The 13,781-nt window shown below is 35.6% G+C and overlaps 1 protein-coding gene across 7 annotated transcripts in view; it reads right to left on the minus strand.

Annotated features, from left to right (window-relative positions):
* Positions 1-13,781, minus strand: part of ZDHHC21 (zDHHC palmitoyltransferase 21) — a 93,055-nt gene that overhangs the window by 23,016 nt on the left and 56,258 nt on the right. For 6 of the 7 annotated variants that reach the window (XM_086685319.1, XM_086685322.1, XM_086685315.1 and 3 more), the window contains 2 exons: positions 9,213-9,256; positions 671-8,665 (listed from right to left, as the gene is read on the minus strand). The exons of the other annotated variant lie outside the window; for it this stretch is intronic. In XM_086685319.1, the coding sequence (XP_086541445.1) occupies positions 8,533-8,665; positions 9,213-9,256 (177 nt within the window). In that variant the 3' untranslated portion in view covers positions 671-8,532. Of the gene's footprint in view, positions 1-670; positions 8,666-9,212; positions 9,257-13,781 lie in introns of those variants that run through there. 7 annotated transcript variants of the gene reach the window in all.

Raw genomic sequence — 13,781 nt, forward strand, 5'->3', positions numbered from 1 at the left:
TTTTATGACAATAAAAACTTAAGAATTTTAAAACTAAAGTTAAGCCTGTATCTTTCCATCTCAGGGCAGTTCATAGTCCTTCATGGTTTCTAAGATGTACGGATTTTCAGATGGTATTTTTGACCAATTTATATTCACGAATATACTTTCTCCTTTTTGACTTCTTGCACGGCCAAGTAAAGTGGTTAGTTGAGACTTTGGAAATTTGTCAATAAAAAGCTATCCAGAAACTCCTAGAATATAACTCCATGAGAGCAAAGGCTTTAAGGAATTCAATATCCCTAGCTCTAAAATGTCTAGTTGTATACCTGAATATTCTGCATTTTACGTAAATTATTCCTCAAAAAAAAAAAATTTCTATAAAAGTGTCTGGCACAATAAATGGGAAATAAACTGGAGGACTGAATCTAGCCATATGGGTCATCTCTAAGACAAAAATGTCTGACTGCAAATATTGTGTTTGTCAATGTCAACCCTAGTATGTGTACCTAGTTTTTGATGTGTGATGAATTATGGGATTACAGTAGAACAGTATCCTAAAAAGGCGACTAATTATGAATAACCATCCAAATTGCATAAAACTAAAAAAAGTGGCCTATCATCTCTTGGTCCTGAAATCTAGAATTTGGGTTGATTTAATTAATAAAGAGGTGGGGGAGAAAAACAGTCCTATGTTTTTGAAAAATATTTATTTAAAAATAAGATTTCTAAAAATACAGTACATAATACATTTCAAGAGAAGTAAAAATTCCACAATTTAAATTAAAAACAGTCTGCAAAGAAAAACAAATATTACAGGAATAAAAACTAAATCACTGAAATAAATTAAAAAAAAAAAACCCACAAAACATTGTTCTTAAGGTAGATACATGGTTTTCCATTTTAAGAACCAGTGTAGATCTTTCACTTAAACAAGCGTATCTCAGATACATGGCTTCCTCTCTCTTTTCAGTCTGGTCTCAGCTCTCAGCTATTATTTTCCCTATTGCCATTAGCACTAGAAATGTTAGTGAAGATCTTCTTTAAATGCTCTTGAGGGACCAGACAAGGTAAAACAGACAATGCAGCCAAACAGCACTCAGATTTAAACATATGCACTGAATGAAAAAACGCCTGACACATTCGAAAACAGGATCTTTATGGCACTTGGAACGCCCCACTATTAAAAGACTTTTATTTTAAGGATGTAACATTAGACACAGTTTGAGGTGGACACAAAATTTTAGGAGGCCCAAAATGTCACAGATTTTGCCCATTCAACTTGCCAGTCAGAGTTTTAAAAAGACTGCTTCGGGGACACACGGCTCATACAAGCGTGGTTATCTGTGCTCAGGCCTCCGAACGGCTATCGTGCACCCCCTGTGTTAGACTCGCAACTTACTGGTCTCGGATTGTGGAGGAATTTCTTCCTATCAGATCATCGTAGTTGTTTCGTTCTGCCTACACTAAAGAAGAACTTCTTTTTAATGTTCATCTCTGGAGGACAACAAATAGTGGTGAACTATCCACTACCAATAACTTGAACAAGCAACTGCATTCACCCACAGCACTTTAAATAAAAAACAAGCCAAATAACTCAGAACCGATACTGCAGCAACAGAACCTGGGAAATATATTGTTGACAATTAGAGACACAATGTTGCTTCTTCCCATTTTGATTACAAGTAAATTGTCCTTTTACCTCTAATGGCAGGTACATCTGTATTTCTATATATAATTCAAATGATCTTATGTCATATTCCATTTAAGTTTCAGACTTGACTCTTTTTTTCCATTCAGAAATCACTGCAAAACCATATACTGTATCTACATTCAAGGAGAAATTTGATTTCGGTTGACTGAAAATAATGTAAAACATTCTCAAATGTGATTGTCAACTTTTCCAATACACAAACAGTTATCTTCTTGCCAGAAATTTTAACCACTTCAGTTGCAGTTTTAAGGACACTAAAGAAGTATTTTGAGAATTTGTGGAAAAAGAAAAAACAGGGAACCGGCAGAGTGTACCCCGACAGCCGTACATTTGGACAATTGCAAGTATTTCTAAAGGGCATTTCCCCCCATTTTTTGGCAAAATGAATCACTAAGCAGAAGTAGTTCTGAAAATAATCTTACTCTAAGTTTCAGGTAAAGTGAGTAGCAATATCCAGACACCTTTTGTGGGTGTGTGTGTTGGTGAAGTTCAATTTTCTATGATCATTTTGCTTATTAAATCAAGGTACATTTGCATTTCCTCTTGGGGAGCGCGTGTGTGCGTGTGCGTGTGGTGTGTGTGTGTAGATATATATTTTTTTAAGGTGTTCTTTAATTGTATTTTTATTTGGAAAATAATCCCCCCACACCCATACATAGACAGATGCAGAATTCATTTATAATCAGAATGAGCCCGTTACAACTTTTCATTTTAGCATTTTGTTTCAGCATTCATTAAGAGGGCTCAATAGGATGTATAGCTCATTTACAGAAATAAAAGGAGTTCTTATTATTTTTCATTTATTCCTGCAGAAATAAAATACAATCTTGTGAAAAGTGTTCAATTATCTTTTGTAACCTCAACCTATTAAACTACCTTTTAAAGTAGCCAATCTATATTAAAATACAGACTGAAAAACCATACTAATATGCCTAAAAAAAAAAAGTCCAAATGAGAGACATTTAAAACCAATTAAACTGAGGCAGAAGTGTGCAAAAACTCAAATGTGTTCATCAAAATTGTTCTTAGGGACATTATTTAGAAGGATGAGAGAAGCAAAGTCCCAGACAACCAATAAAAACCAAACAAAAAACCTAAATAAATAATTCTTTGGTACAGGAATTAAAAATGTCACTCAATGCTAAAGTGAGTAGCACCAGTATGTTTTAGTTGTTGAGGCTGTAAAACACTAACTTCAGGCACCAGTAGGTTGAAAGATCACCCAGTGCACACTGGCAAGAACACAGAGCTGGCGATATGCGGACAACCTTTCCCTTTAGTTAACAGCCTATGCAATGAAACCCTGTACGAGGTCAAACAGGCAAGCGAAGCCACAAAAAGAAGCATAACTTTTGTTGTTGCTGTTTTGTCCATACCTTTGCTCGTATATAAAGCTATCGATACCAAAAAGATCCAGGTGTTGAACAACTGTGGCAAGTGCTACATTACATGTTACAGGTGTTCACAATACCAATAGATATAGTGACCTTGGAGGGACCAAAATAGCCCAAATTTTAAAGTGGAAATCACCTTTTATACACAAATTGCTAATTTTCCCTCTGGTGGCAAGTTTACTATAATATTTTGTATCCTTTATTTGCAATAGGTGGCTTGTAAAAAAAAGGTCCCAATTTTTCCAATCAAACTTTCAATAACCTATTCATTTCCCAAGTCTCCGTTAAATAGCCGTAGCCTTCACATTATTCATAACACATCAGGTTAGCATACGCTACATAATTATAATGTTTAAAATTTAAAATAATTTTTCAAAGGCATCTGGCCAACTCATGAGAATCCGCAATATAAATAACTCTAACTAAATGCTCCCATGCATTAACAACTCTTACAGTAAAATGATTATCAACAAGAGATAAGGCTAAAATGACTACAGCTGGGGATTTCCTGATGTCACAGAGACTATCTCCCGTCAACCCTGTTGCTGAGATGCTGCTTTACATGTCCCATCTAGCCTTCTTCCCATCTTCGAAAGTTTCCCTAATATCTTTATCCAATTTTGGCTACTCACTGCTCATTTGTATCTGCCCTCTATGGTGGATGAGGGAAAAGGACATATAATAGTAAAAATATATATAGTGAGAATGGAAAATACTGGTAATATCAACACCTTAAGAACCATAAATGCCACTGTTATTTCTGTTGCAAATTAGCACTAGCAGGAAGTATTACAACATCTGAAGAACAGACAAAAATGCAGTAAATTTTGTTGTTAAAAACTGCACAATGATGATGAAAGACATCAGAGAAAACAGTCACTTTCCTGAAATTAAACCATCATTATCCAAAAGGCAGCGGAAATGCTAAATACTGACTGATATATAAAACAACAACATTGGTTCAAAATACTTTAAACAAGTTGCTTCTATTACTTTCTCACATTCTACTGCAGAATATTCTAGAATTCAATTGAAAATGGCTAAATTCAGAGCACAGTGCAATTGTTGATTTATAGATAAAATCTGAGGGTGATTCTTAGAGTAGAAGGTAACAAATGACATTAAATAATACACTCGTTCAGCTGTTAATTATATGGTTAATAACACTAGCAAACAGAACATACTAAATGTACATGACTACATCTGCCAATACATACATTTTCAAAAGCAAGAACAGGTTGGGTAAAAAAAAAGCTAAACCTTGTATCTATTAGTAAACTATCTGATGTTTGTACGCATAAGCTTTCCCAAATAAATTCTAGGTATATCTACTTACATTTGAGGTGATGTCAAAAATTTGTTTAATGAAGCAGCACTCGTTTAGTAAACTTGAGCTAGACAATCTATTCATACATGAAGCACGAGGGAAGTAGTTAGAGACTAGAGCAAAGTCCAGGGAGAGACCAGCAGCTCTGTTAACATTAATGCCATTGTACATCAGGGCCGGACACACCGCGATTTTACAGCAACACACGCGAGAACACACGAACTGCCCTGTGATCTAACACATAGGAAACCGTGTGGTCATACTCTAAATTACTTCACACTTCCCAGTCGGAAGTGTCCTCCTAACTTAAGTCTTTCTGATTAGCATTCAGAAATAATACACCCTTTTGAGCGAATCACACCTTCAACTTTTATGGAAGTGACTTAAGAGTGTGACAATGAATAGCTATAATTAGCCAGCATCCGCAGAGAAAAATACCTCCAAGCATTGGCAAAAAGTCACTGCTGTTCAGTCCGACAGAAGTTTTAACTTAGTTGTCATATGGAGCATTATGTCTGCTTATGCTCCGTACTTCCATTACTATTAAAAGTAAACTATGCTTTCTTCTGTTAAAAAGAGGTTAAAACATTAACTAAAATTTTAAATATGGTTACCTCTTACATGAAGTACTTTTAATACAATTCTTAAGCAAAATAGTATTTTTCTTATAATGGAACACCAGTTAACTTTGTATTTTTAAACTAGAAGTCTTGGTTACAAAGTACCAAAAGCTCTTTAAACTGATGCCTGCTGTCTGGGGGACTCTGAACTCAGTCCATTTTTGCCTACAATCTTGGGCCCATAAGCATTTTTGTTTACAGAAGAGAACAACAACAAATATAACTTGTAACTCAGAATATCTGGCTAAAAATCTTTCATTTCCAGAGCCCAATTAAGAATTGCTGATGCAAAGCATTCTTTAACATATATTTCGCTTAAAACAAAATGGAATGTTTATAAGGAAATACTTCATCCAACAAATAGATTATATCAGTAATTTCACTGCCTGTAAGTATTTTCTAATAAGGCTCAACATTAGTCATTTTCACAGTTATCCAAAACCCATAATATGATGACTACTAAAGTTATAGCTAGAATTCTGAATGGGAATTATAAGAGTATAACTTATACTCTTAAAAAGAATGAAGTCTAGAAAGAATTATTAATCTATTATTCTATTAATACAATAAAATCAGTAAAAAAAATCATTCTGAAACTGAGATTAAAAAATCTAAATGTATTTTTTTAGATACTCATTAAAACACATTAGATACTTGCTTGCCAACGTAACTACAGTAAGTTTCTGTGTTTTGTAATGAATTGGTAATTTTAGGTAATGGCTTTCCTAATTCTAAGCACTTAATTTGCTGAAATAAGGTTTAAAATATTATTCATGAAATGGTTTACATTTGTTTACCCTGATCTGATATAAATTTCTAATGGTTAGTAAAAAAGTATAATAATATACACGGATGAACCAAAGTAGTTATCATATCTGTATGATCCAGACACTGCCATCATAAACGGGAATGCACTGGTTTTCATAAACTCTTACGTTTTTGTACTTACACTTCCCCTAAGTTTGCACCTCTGGCATGCTCAGAATTAGGCCATACAAATAATGAACTGTGGGGCAATCAATCTCTAGAACCAGTATAATTACACTAGTTAGCCAAAAGAGGGCGCAGAGAGAACACAACTAGACTCCATGCGTCCCAGGAAACTGCCGGTTGGCTTCTTTCAAGTCATCGCTCTAGAATTGTAAACACAGTTAGGTGTGCTGACTTGAGCACACTGAAAATTACAGCAAAAGTGTATACAGATAGGCTTTAATATAGATTCTTACATAGATTGATACGTAGCATTTCTGCCATTCAAACAAAATAAATATATGCCTTGCCTAGTGTATCAGTTTGTACCCCAATGACTGTGAGCAATCAGGTAGAGGGAAGAGGACAGGGAGGTTAAAGAGAAAAGAGGGAGGAAAATGTGCCCAGAAGTGGTAAATCTACGAAAAACAAAAACCCTCAGGGCGGGGAGAGGACCACCTCTGGCTCCCATTACTAAGACAGAGATTGGCAATGAGATCTCCCAGGTATATACCTTTCAAGGTAGCTACTGCTACTACGTGAAGCGTAAATATGTCCATAAAGCTCTTTAGCGGGTCTACAGTTGGCTTTGTTTTTTCTCAAGGTTCTCATCTGACAGAAATGTACACAGCATGAGGCATTTGACTGATATATATCTACATATCTACACGTTACTTCCCTTTAACAGTTCTGTCAACAGACCAAATGTGGTCACTATGTTAGCTTGCACAAAACCCAACCCAGGTGCCGGACACAAACAAACATACTAATTTTGTGGTTCACTAAGCTCTATAAATATACTCCTCATATTACATTTACTATGCATCTTATCAGCACCAATAAATATTTTCATCTGCCACTTCCAAATTTTTAAATAATAAAGCACTGTAGTCAGAACATGAAAGACATGGTTTTTGTATCTCTGAGAACAGCTTATTCAATTATTTTAGAAGATATTTACAATTCCTGAAAGAACTAACTACAGTAGAGTTCACTGGCTGACAATGGAAATCTTCTGTTTCATGATTTCTCAGGTTTAACTCCTTACTCTCAAAACTAACTAAAAGGAAAACACTGGTATGTTCCAAGAACAGTGGACCCCTTTAATCTTCTCTTCAAGGGAAAGACTGTGAGGACATAAATTGTTGAAAAGGATAGATGGATTTTGCAGTATTCTAATGGAAAAAAGTGTAAAAGCTGAATTTTTCTCAAAGCATGCTAAAATGTCTTTCCTCACAAATCTTCTATGCTCTCCAAGAGACCATCACCATTAGCAATTTAAATTTGTAGAAGCAAATATGTAGATCATTACGTTTTCTTATTTTAAGGTCATTTCCTAACATTAGGTACTAAGTACAAAAGGTCTCTCAATCCAAACTTATAGTTGGCCAATTGCAATTTGGGTGATTATAGGTACACAAAAATTAACTTACTTTTACTAGCGACTTCCTATAACTAAGATTTCATTCTTAGTTGGCCAATAGCTATTACATACAAACCTTGAGTGTGTAATTTTAGATCTACTAGTAGGTAAGTAAAAGTAAAAAGTATATATTTGTTTTTCAAAAGCACAATATTCCTCTTTATCCTGTACATTATATATTATCTAGTTATACTAGCACTTTAAAAACATACGCGTAATATAACCGTACTAGAAAAGGTATCTGTGGAATTATTGCAAATTCTCTACCCTTTTTGCTCATCAAAATCTTAGGGTAAAATAGAATATACATGCCCGCTTGGTCAAAAATTTCACCTTGGAGTAATTATTTTAACAACAACCAATAATTACATCAGTATAGGGAAAAGAAATGGAAAAGTTAATATGGAAAAAAAAAATCAATCTTGCCTTGAAAATAAGGTAGGTAGTTGGTGTTTTATTTTAGTGGCGTTTTTATTTTGTTTTTGGTGAAGAGAAAAACAGAAAACATTAGAAAGCTACTTCTAAGAAAACACTGCCCTTTTTCTGTTGTTGTTTTATTGTTCAATTCTATGCTGCATTAAAAAAAATCCTGCAGCATATAAAAAAGGCAGTATTATTTAAATTATTATGCATTTGAAAAAGAAAATTTGCATATACTATAAGGTGTGTCAACTTCTATAAACCTGAAGAATTAAATTCAGATTTGGTTAGCACTGTTTGAGAGTGAAAAATTTAAATGAACATCTGAAATTTCCCATAAATTAAAATCTGCAACATTGTCAGTACTAAAAAAAAAAGAAAAAAAATTATGTACAATTATTTTATCTCAATCACTGCCTTTTGGGTTTAATAACAAAAGCATTTCAAGAAATCCCCGTGGAAAGCTAATTTGAAAGTAAACATGCTTTAAAACTTAAATATAGATCTTGTATTAGTCCCACAACAGGATTCAAGATCACTATTAAAATAAAGCCTGGGGCACATTATGACGCCTAAGATTGGTGGGTGGATTTTAATTGACTTGAGGACTGTCATAGTTCTATTATCAGAAAACCTGTAACGCATTTCCAGCATGGAGGACCCATCTGTGCCCACCATCCATCTGTTTAGACGTGATTGGCAAAGTGGTAGGGAACTCGCAGTGGTTGCCTCTGCCTGAAAGGAATAAACCACAGGATCTTCCAACGAGTGCCAAAAACTTCTGAGAAGGTCTGCTGCCATGGCTTTCGGGGCCTCGATCTACAGAAGACAGCATTATTAGTGAAAGACAGCACTCCCATGGTGCACTTCAGTCAGCTAAAACAATGCAGGTTGGCTGGGGATCCATTACTGGACTCTGATGAATTGTGTCCCAGCATCACAAATACAGCTTTTCTTTCATTATGGCATGCAGCTGAGTTTTAACTCTGGATAGCAGATATTGTATCTGTGTCGTCAATCAACCTAGGGGAACTTTTGAAGCAGAGGAGAATCTCAGGATTAACAGAGCGTGTGTCAACGACACAGTAGCAAATCTCTTTTGATGTACTTTCGGGACAAATAATTTAACTTACTTTAGTTAGACAAGGAACAAGAACGACCAGTACTTATTTTGTTGGGAAACTCGCATGGCTTGAAGACCCCTACTGTAAGACTGGATTATGCTTGTCTAGCTCAGGCCTTAGACAAGGCACCAAGAAAAAGCCATCATTATGTTATCTTTCCATCACATGCACACATTTTTCAAATGTGGCCAGCTGTTTCCATTTTTAAATAAGAGCACTACAGATTTCATTTTTATACTTACATTTCTTCACAACAGTTTGACATCTTTTCAATAGATGTTGTATCCTATTAAAAATTAAAGAAAAATTATACTCAGATGTAACAAAGTTATCGAGACTTTATTCTGTATCTACTTTATGATGCTTTTCATCATATTCAGAGACTATTCTGAAGACTTCAACAGTTTACATATGGGTACTAAGAATTTTAAATTAACTGCATACATTGCTGAAATTCCCTTGACAAAAACAGAACGAACATTACATTGTGCCAAAAAAATGTATTCAGTTACAAAACCTCACAAAAATTGTAGGAGTCTCACTTTATTAAAATATAACCTATTACATTTGCTTTCTTTGATAATTCTTTTAAAAGTCTACGATCTATTTTTAATTCAACTGCCAGGGAATATGTGCTACAAAATAAATACCAAAGTGACAAATGAAAGGCACTTAAACAGAAAGCTGCCAAGAGCCAGAGTGCTACTGGTTCTGGATTTCTATAAACAAACAGAAATTCAACAAGGCAATCTATGCATTTGCCATATTACAGCATCTATTACCTTGAAAGGTAAAGTGAAACTATTTCTTCTTTTTTTCAACAGAAAAACCAGTATCTTCCTAATAATACAATTTCTCATTCTATGTTTTCCATAAAGCTCTAACACAAATATGTAAGCAAAGGAAGTCAACAAAGAGAAGACAGCTTCTAGACATGCTGGTTCCATTCATATATACAGAAATCCTATCACTAGACTGAGAAACTGCAATAAATAATAGCCAAATGCTCAGAACACAAATTACACGATCTTCTTTTAAATATATATTTTATGTTTTAGACACATTTCAAAGTAGTACAAAAGGAAATATGTTCTTTTAAATATGCAAAAGAGTTAGTGAACTTTCCCTCTTATCCTCTGATAGCTTGCTCACATATGGCAGGTGAACTGTACTGTTATTAAGCAGCACTATGCACGCACAATCTGGGACGGCAACTCCAATTCCAAGAACATCTAGTTGTAGAACTCTCTCCCAACGATACTGGTAAAAAAACACTTTGACTTTAAAAATCTCTTTGTAGAAGTTACATCAACATCTCACAATATTAAGTCCTTAACGTATGAACCGTTGAAGAACTACGGTTGGCCCACATACGAGAAAATAAATCTATTTTTTTTAGATGACAGAGTAACCAATAGCAGTGTTCCGTTTCCATATTTCCCAGGAATTTGTGGCAAGATGGTAGATTAGCCACATATTCCATATTCATCAGTTTTCCTATCATGCTTTGAAATTCATGGTATCCAATGACAAGTCTATTTATAACTAACTTTTCTCAGTTCTGTTGCATAATTTCCTCAAAATAATGTTTTACTTTGTGACAACACAGTCTGCAAATATATGAGAACCTTGATCATGGGCTTAGAGGAAGGCTGGGCCTCTGCTTCCACATCTGTAGAGAAAGTGAAGGAAGTCATTCTAACGGTTTCCTGGCACGGATGGGTGACAGGATGCCCCAAAAGACTGAAGGCAACTTGTGCAAAAATGCAAAGCAAACGATTGGACAGAAATCTGTCAGGGTTCTTAGGACAGGTAAATAAATGGATGCAAAGGGATAATACTTAAAAACCATTTCGAGAGAAGGAAGGCAATTACAAAGTCAGACTACCACAGCTAGTATTGTATGAAATTTTTTACTATGCATAAATTTACAATTTGATTAAGACTCTGAGGAACTTATTTGTGGCGATAAAAGATTCATCTTCAAAGATTCTGGATTTAGACTTCATGTGGGAAAAGCTTTTATTTTCAAGTGCTTTTGACACCTTCCCAGAAACTGGTTCAAGTAATAAGTAGAATACTACCTCTTAAGTGATCATAAACAGACGGTCATTCTATCCATGAATGTGACGTTTGCCATGACTTTTTGAACAGGATTTGTGAGGCTAGACAAAGAAGACCACTCTTTTCCCTCTAGAAATAGCAAATGCATAACTCTCTGAAACCCAGCTATCGAGCATACGGTTATAAGAAAAATGTGCAATTTGTATTTGAACAGCCAAACAGGTCACAAACATGTCACTGGCACTTCTAGAGCGTACTCAGAACAACACGAGTTATCACACCATCACATTCGTAAACACAGCAGGAACTGCAAACTTAGAGGAGCAGAGAGGTTACTACCGGCAGGAACACTGAAGCCATAAGTTATTTCCAAAAGTGCCAAATGAGGTTTGATATAGTTTTTAGGTTTATTTTGAGAGCGAGCAGGCGTGCACGAGTGGGGGAGGGGCAGAGAAAGAGAACCCCAAGCAGGCTCCACGCTCTCAGCGCATTTCGAGCGGGGCAAAACCTCAGCAACAGTGAGATCATGGCCTGAGCTGAAGGCAAGAGTCGGACGCTTAACCGACAGCGATCCAGATGCCCCTAATATACTTTTTGTTTTATGAAGCTGGGAAATAAAACCAACGTTTTTAGTGCATTTAAAATAGATTTTGGTGCAGATAGTTTAACTCAATATAAAAGACTCAATACCTTTAGTGACCATCAGGAAATGACCAATAAGAAAATCGCCAGTGACCAGTAAGATAATCTTCAAGGAGTATAATTTATAAATTCTTAGTGCTTTATAAAACTAGCTAGCTATCCAGAAAAATTCATTCTTCAAGGAATGATAAGAAACAAGTTTTCATAGTAGGTCATCTTCAATCAGGATATCTTATCTTCAGAAAAATATTTATGTCGCGTTGATGGTCTAATGATCAAAATATCTAAAACTTCCAACAGTCTGCATAACTAAGAAACATATGAGAATGCTCTCCTATATTTAAAAACTGAAAGTTTATTTTCTAAAAAAGAATAAATTAGGAACAGCAGGACTTCTATGGACCTTACCTATTTCATCAACTGATCCTTTATCTTCTCCTGCTGGCTGATGTTACCCTAACGATCAGGTTCAGTCTAAGACACTAGTAAGATTATATCTGGAATGGGGGGGGGGGGGGGGTAGTTCCTAACAGAAAGGGATAGGAAAGTATTTTCTGTCTGTTGGAAAAAGTAGTAAGAGTGGAGGACAAAGAGCAAGAATTTATCACCAGACAACTAGCCCTCTCGGAACGCACAGCTTGACGATCCAATCCATTCAACTGACTCATCCTGCTTTGGGTTCGTTTTCACCAAGCAACGCTGCCACGTACGTTGTTGTGCAGGACAAGGAATATGCCGAAAGTCCTCTGGCACGCCTGACAATTCCACATGAGGGAACAAACAATCTGGTTTATACGACCAACGCTTTTGAGTCTGGAAGGCACAGTCGCGATCTCTGGGCCTAACTCTGGAAACATTTCCAAAATGGAGTTTCTAGACCTGCCGAACTGCCAACTCGATGAAAGTTAAGAGCATTCTATCACAAAGACATGAAAACGGCTCCGTGTAACCTCGATGATCACCTGAACACTTTATTCTTCCTTTGGTCTGTTGCACATACCTAATTCAATGACTGTTGACTGAATCTGGAGTTAAAAACCACTCAGGAACTTTTTTCACAACGAGAGATTATACACCTGTTTTATCTATTACTACTACTACTAATTCTAAGACAGACTTTGGCTTGACTTCCTAGCACCTCTCATCAATGAATGGACAGCAGCTCAGTTAACTTCACATCTTTCACAGCACCTAGCAGCATACGTGGTTCCAAGTAGATACCCGATGTATGTTTCCAGCACTAAACTAACTGAACATGGACAGAAACAGTGTGATTCCTTAGTTTTTTCCTTTGGAATTCAAAGAGAGAACATTTCCCGTGAATCACAGCTCTCTCTCCTCCTTTGAAGCCAGAACTCACTATATTCTTCATTTGAAATAACTGGTACTTTAAGCATTTATCCACCAAGAGAGGACCAGCTATATCTCTTATTAGAGATCTGAAGTTCACAGAAACATTTAATCAATCATGGAACCAAAGGAGAAGGTGGTAGATCTTACATGTGCAGTCACTGAAAATTTCTTTCCAATATGATTCCTGTACTTCTCTTCATCAAGCTACTTTCTGGCTGTATAAAACCTTAGGAAAGTGACTAAAACTCAGTATCATAATTTTCAAATAATAATTCCTTATTCATAGATTTTTGTAGGGATTAAATGAGTCGATATATGTTAGAACCCTTAACTCCTCAATAAACAGCAGTCCTACCTTTTACTGATGTTGCCTACTATGCTCTTTTTGAGAGGACTTAGAGATATAATCTCAATTACATCAGAATATAACTTAAAACATGTTTACGTAAAAAAAGTGGGTTTTATAACAAACAATAAAATGACAGGGCCTATTTTACACAGATAAAATCCAACGTCCACAAGGGGCTTACAATCCAGCTGAGAAAATAAGTACTATGTAACATACACAACGACTCATTTACTCATCTATCCATTTATCAAAAATCTACTAAGGACCTATTACAACACGGTCCTTAGCATCAAGGAGCTTGACAGTCTAGTGAAAGTGGTCAAGTATACAGGATAACTATACAAGAAAATACAGAGAATGCCAGAGAGAATGGTTACATGCAATAACATACTATATAAGTAAG

Source organism: Puma concolor, chromosome D4, assembly GCF_028749965.1.
Source record: "Puma concolor isolate L17-30 chromosome D4, mPumCon1.1.hap2, whole genome shotgun sequence".
In the NCBI taxonomy this organism is placed as follows: domain Eukaryota; kingdom Metazoa; phylum Chordata; class Mammalia; order Carnivora; family Felidae; genus Puma; species Puma concolor.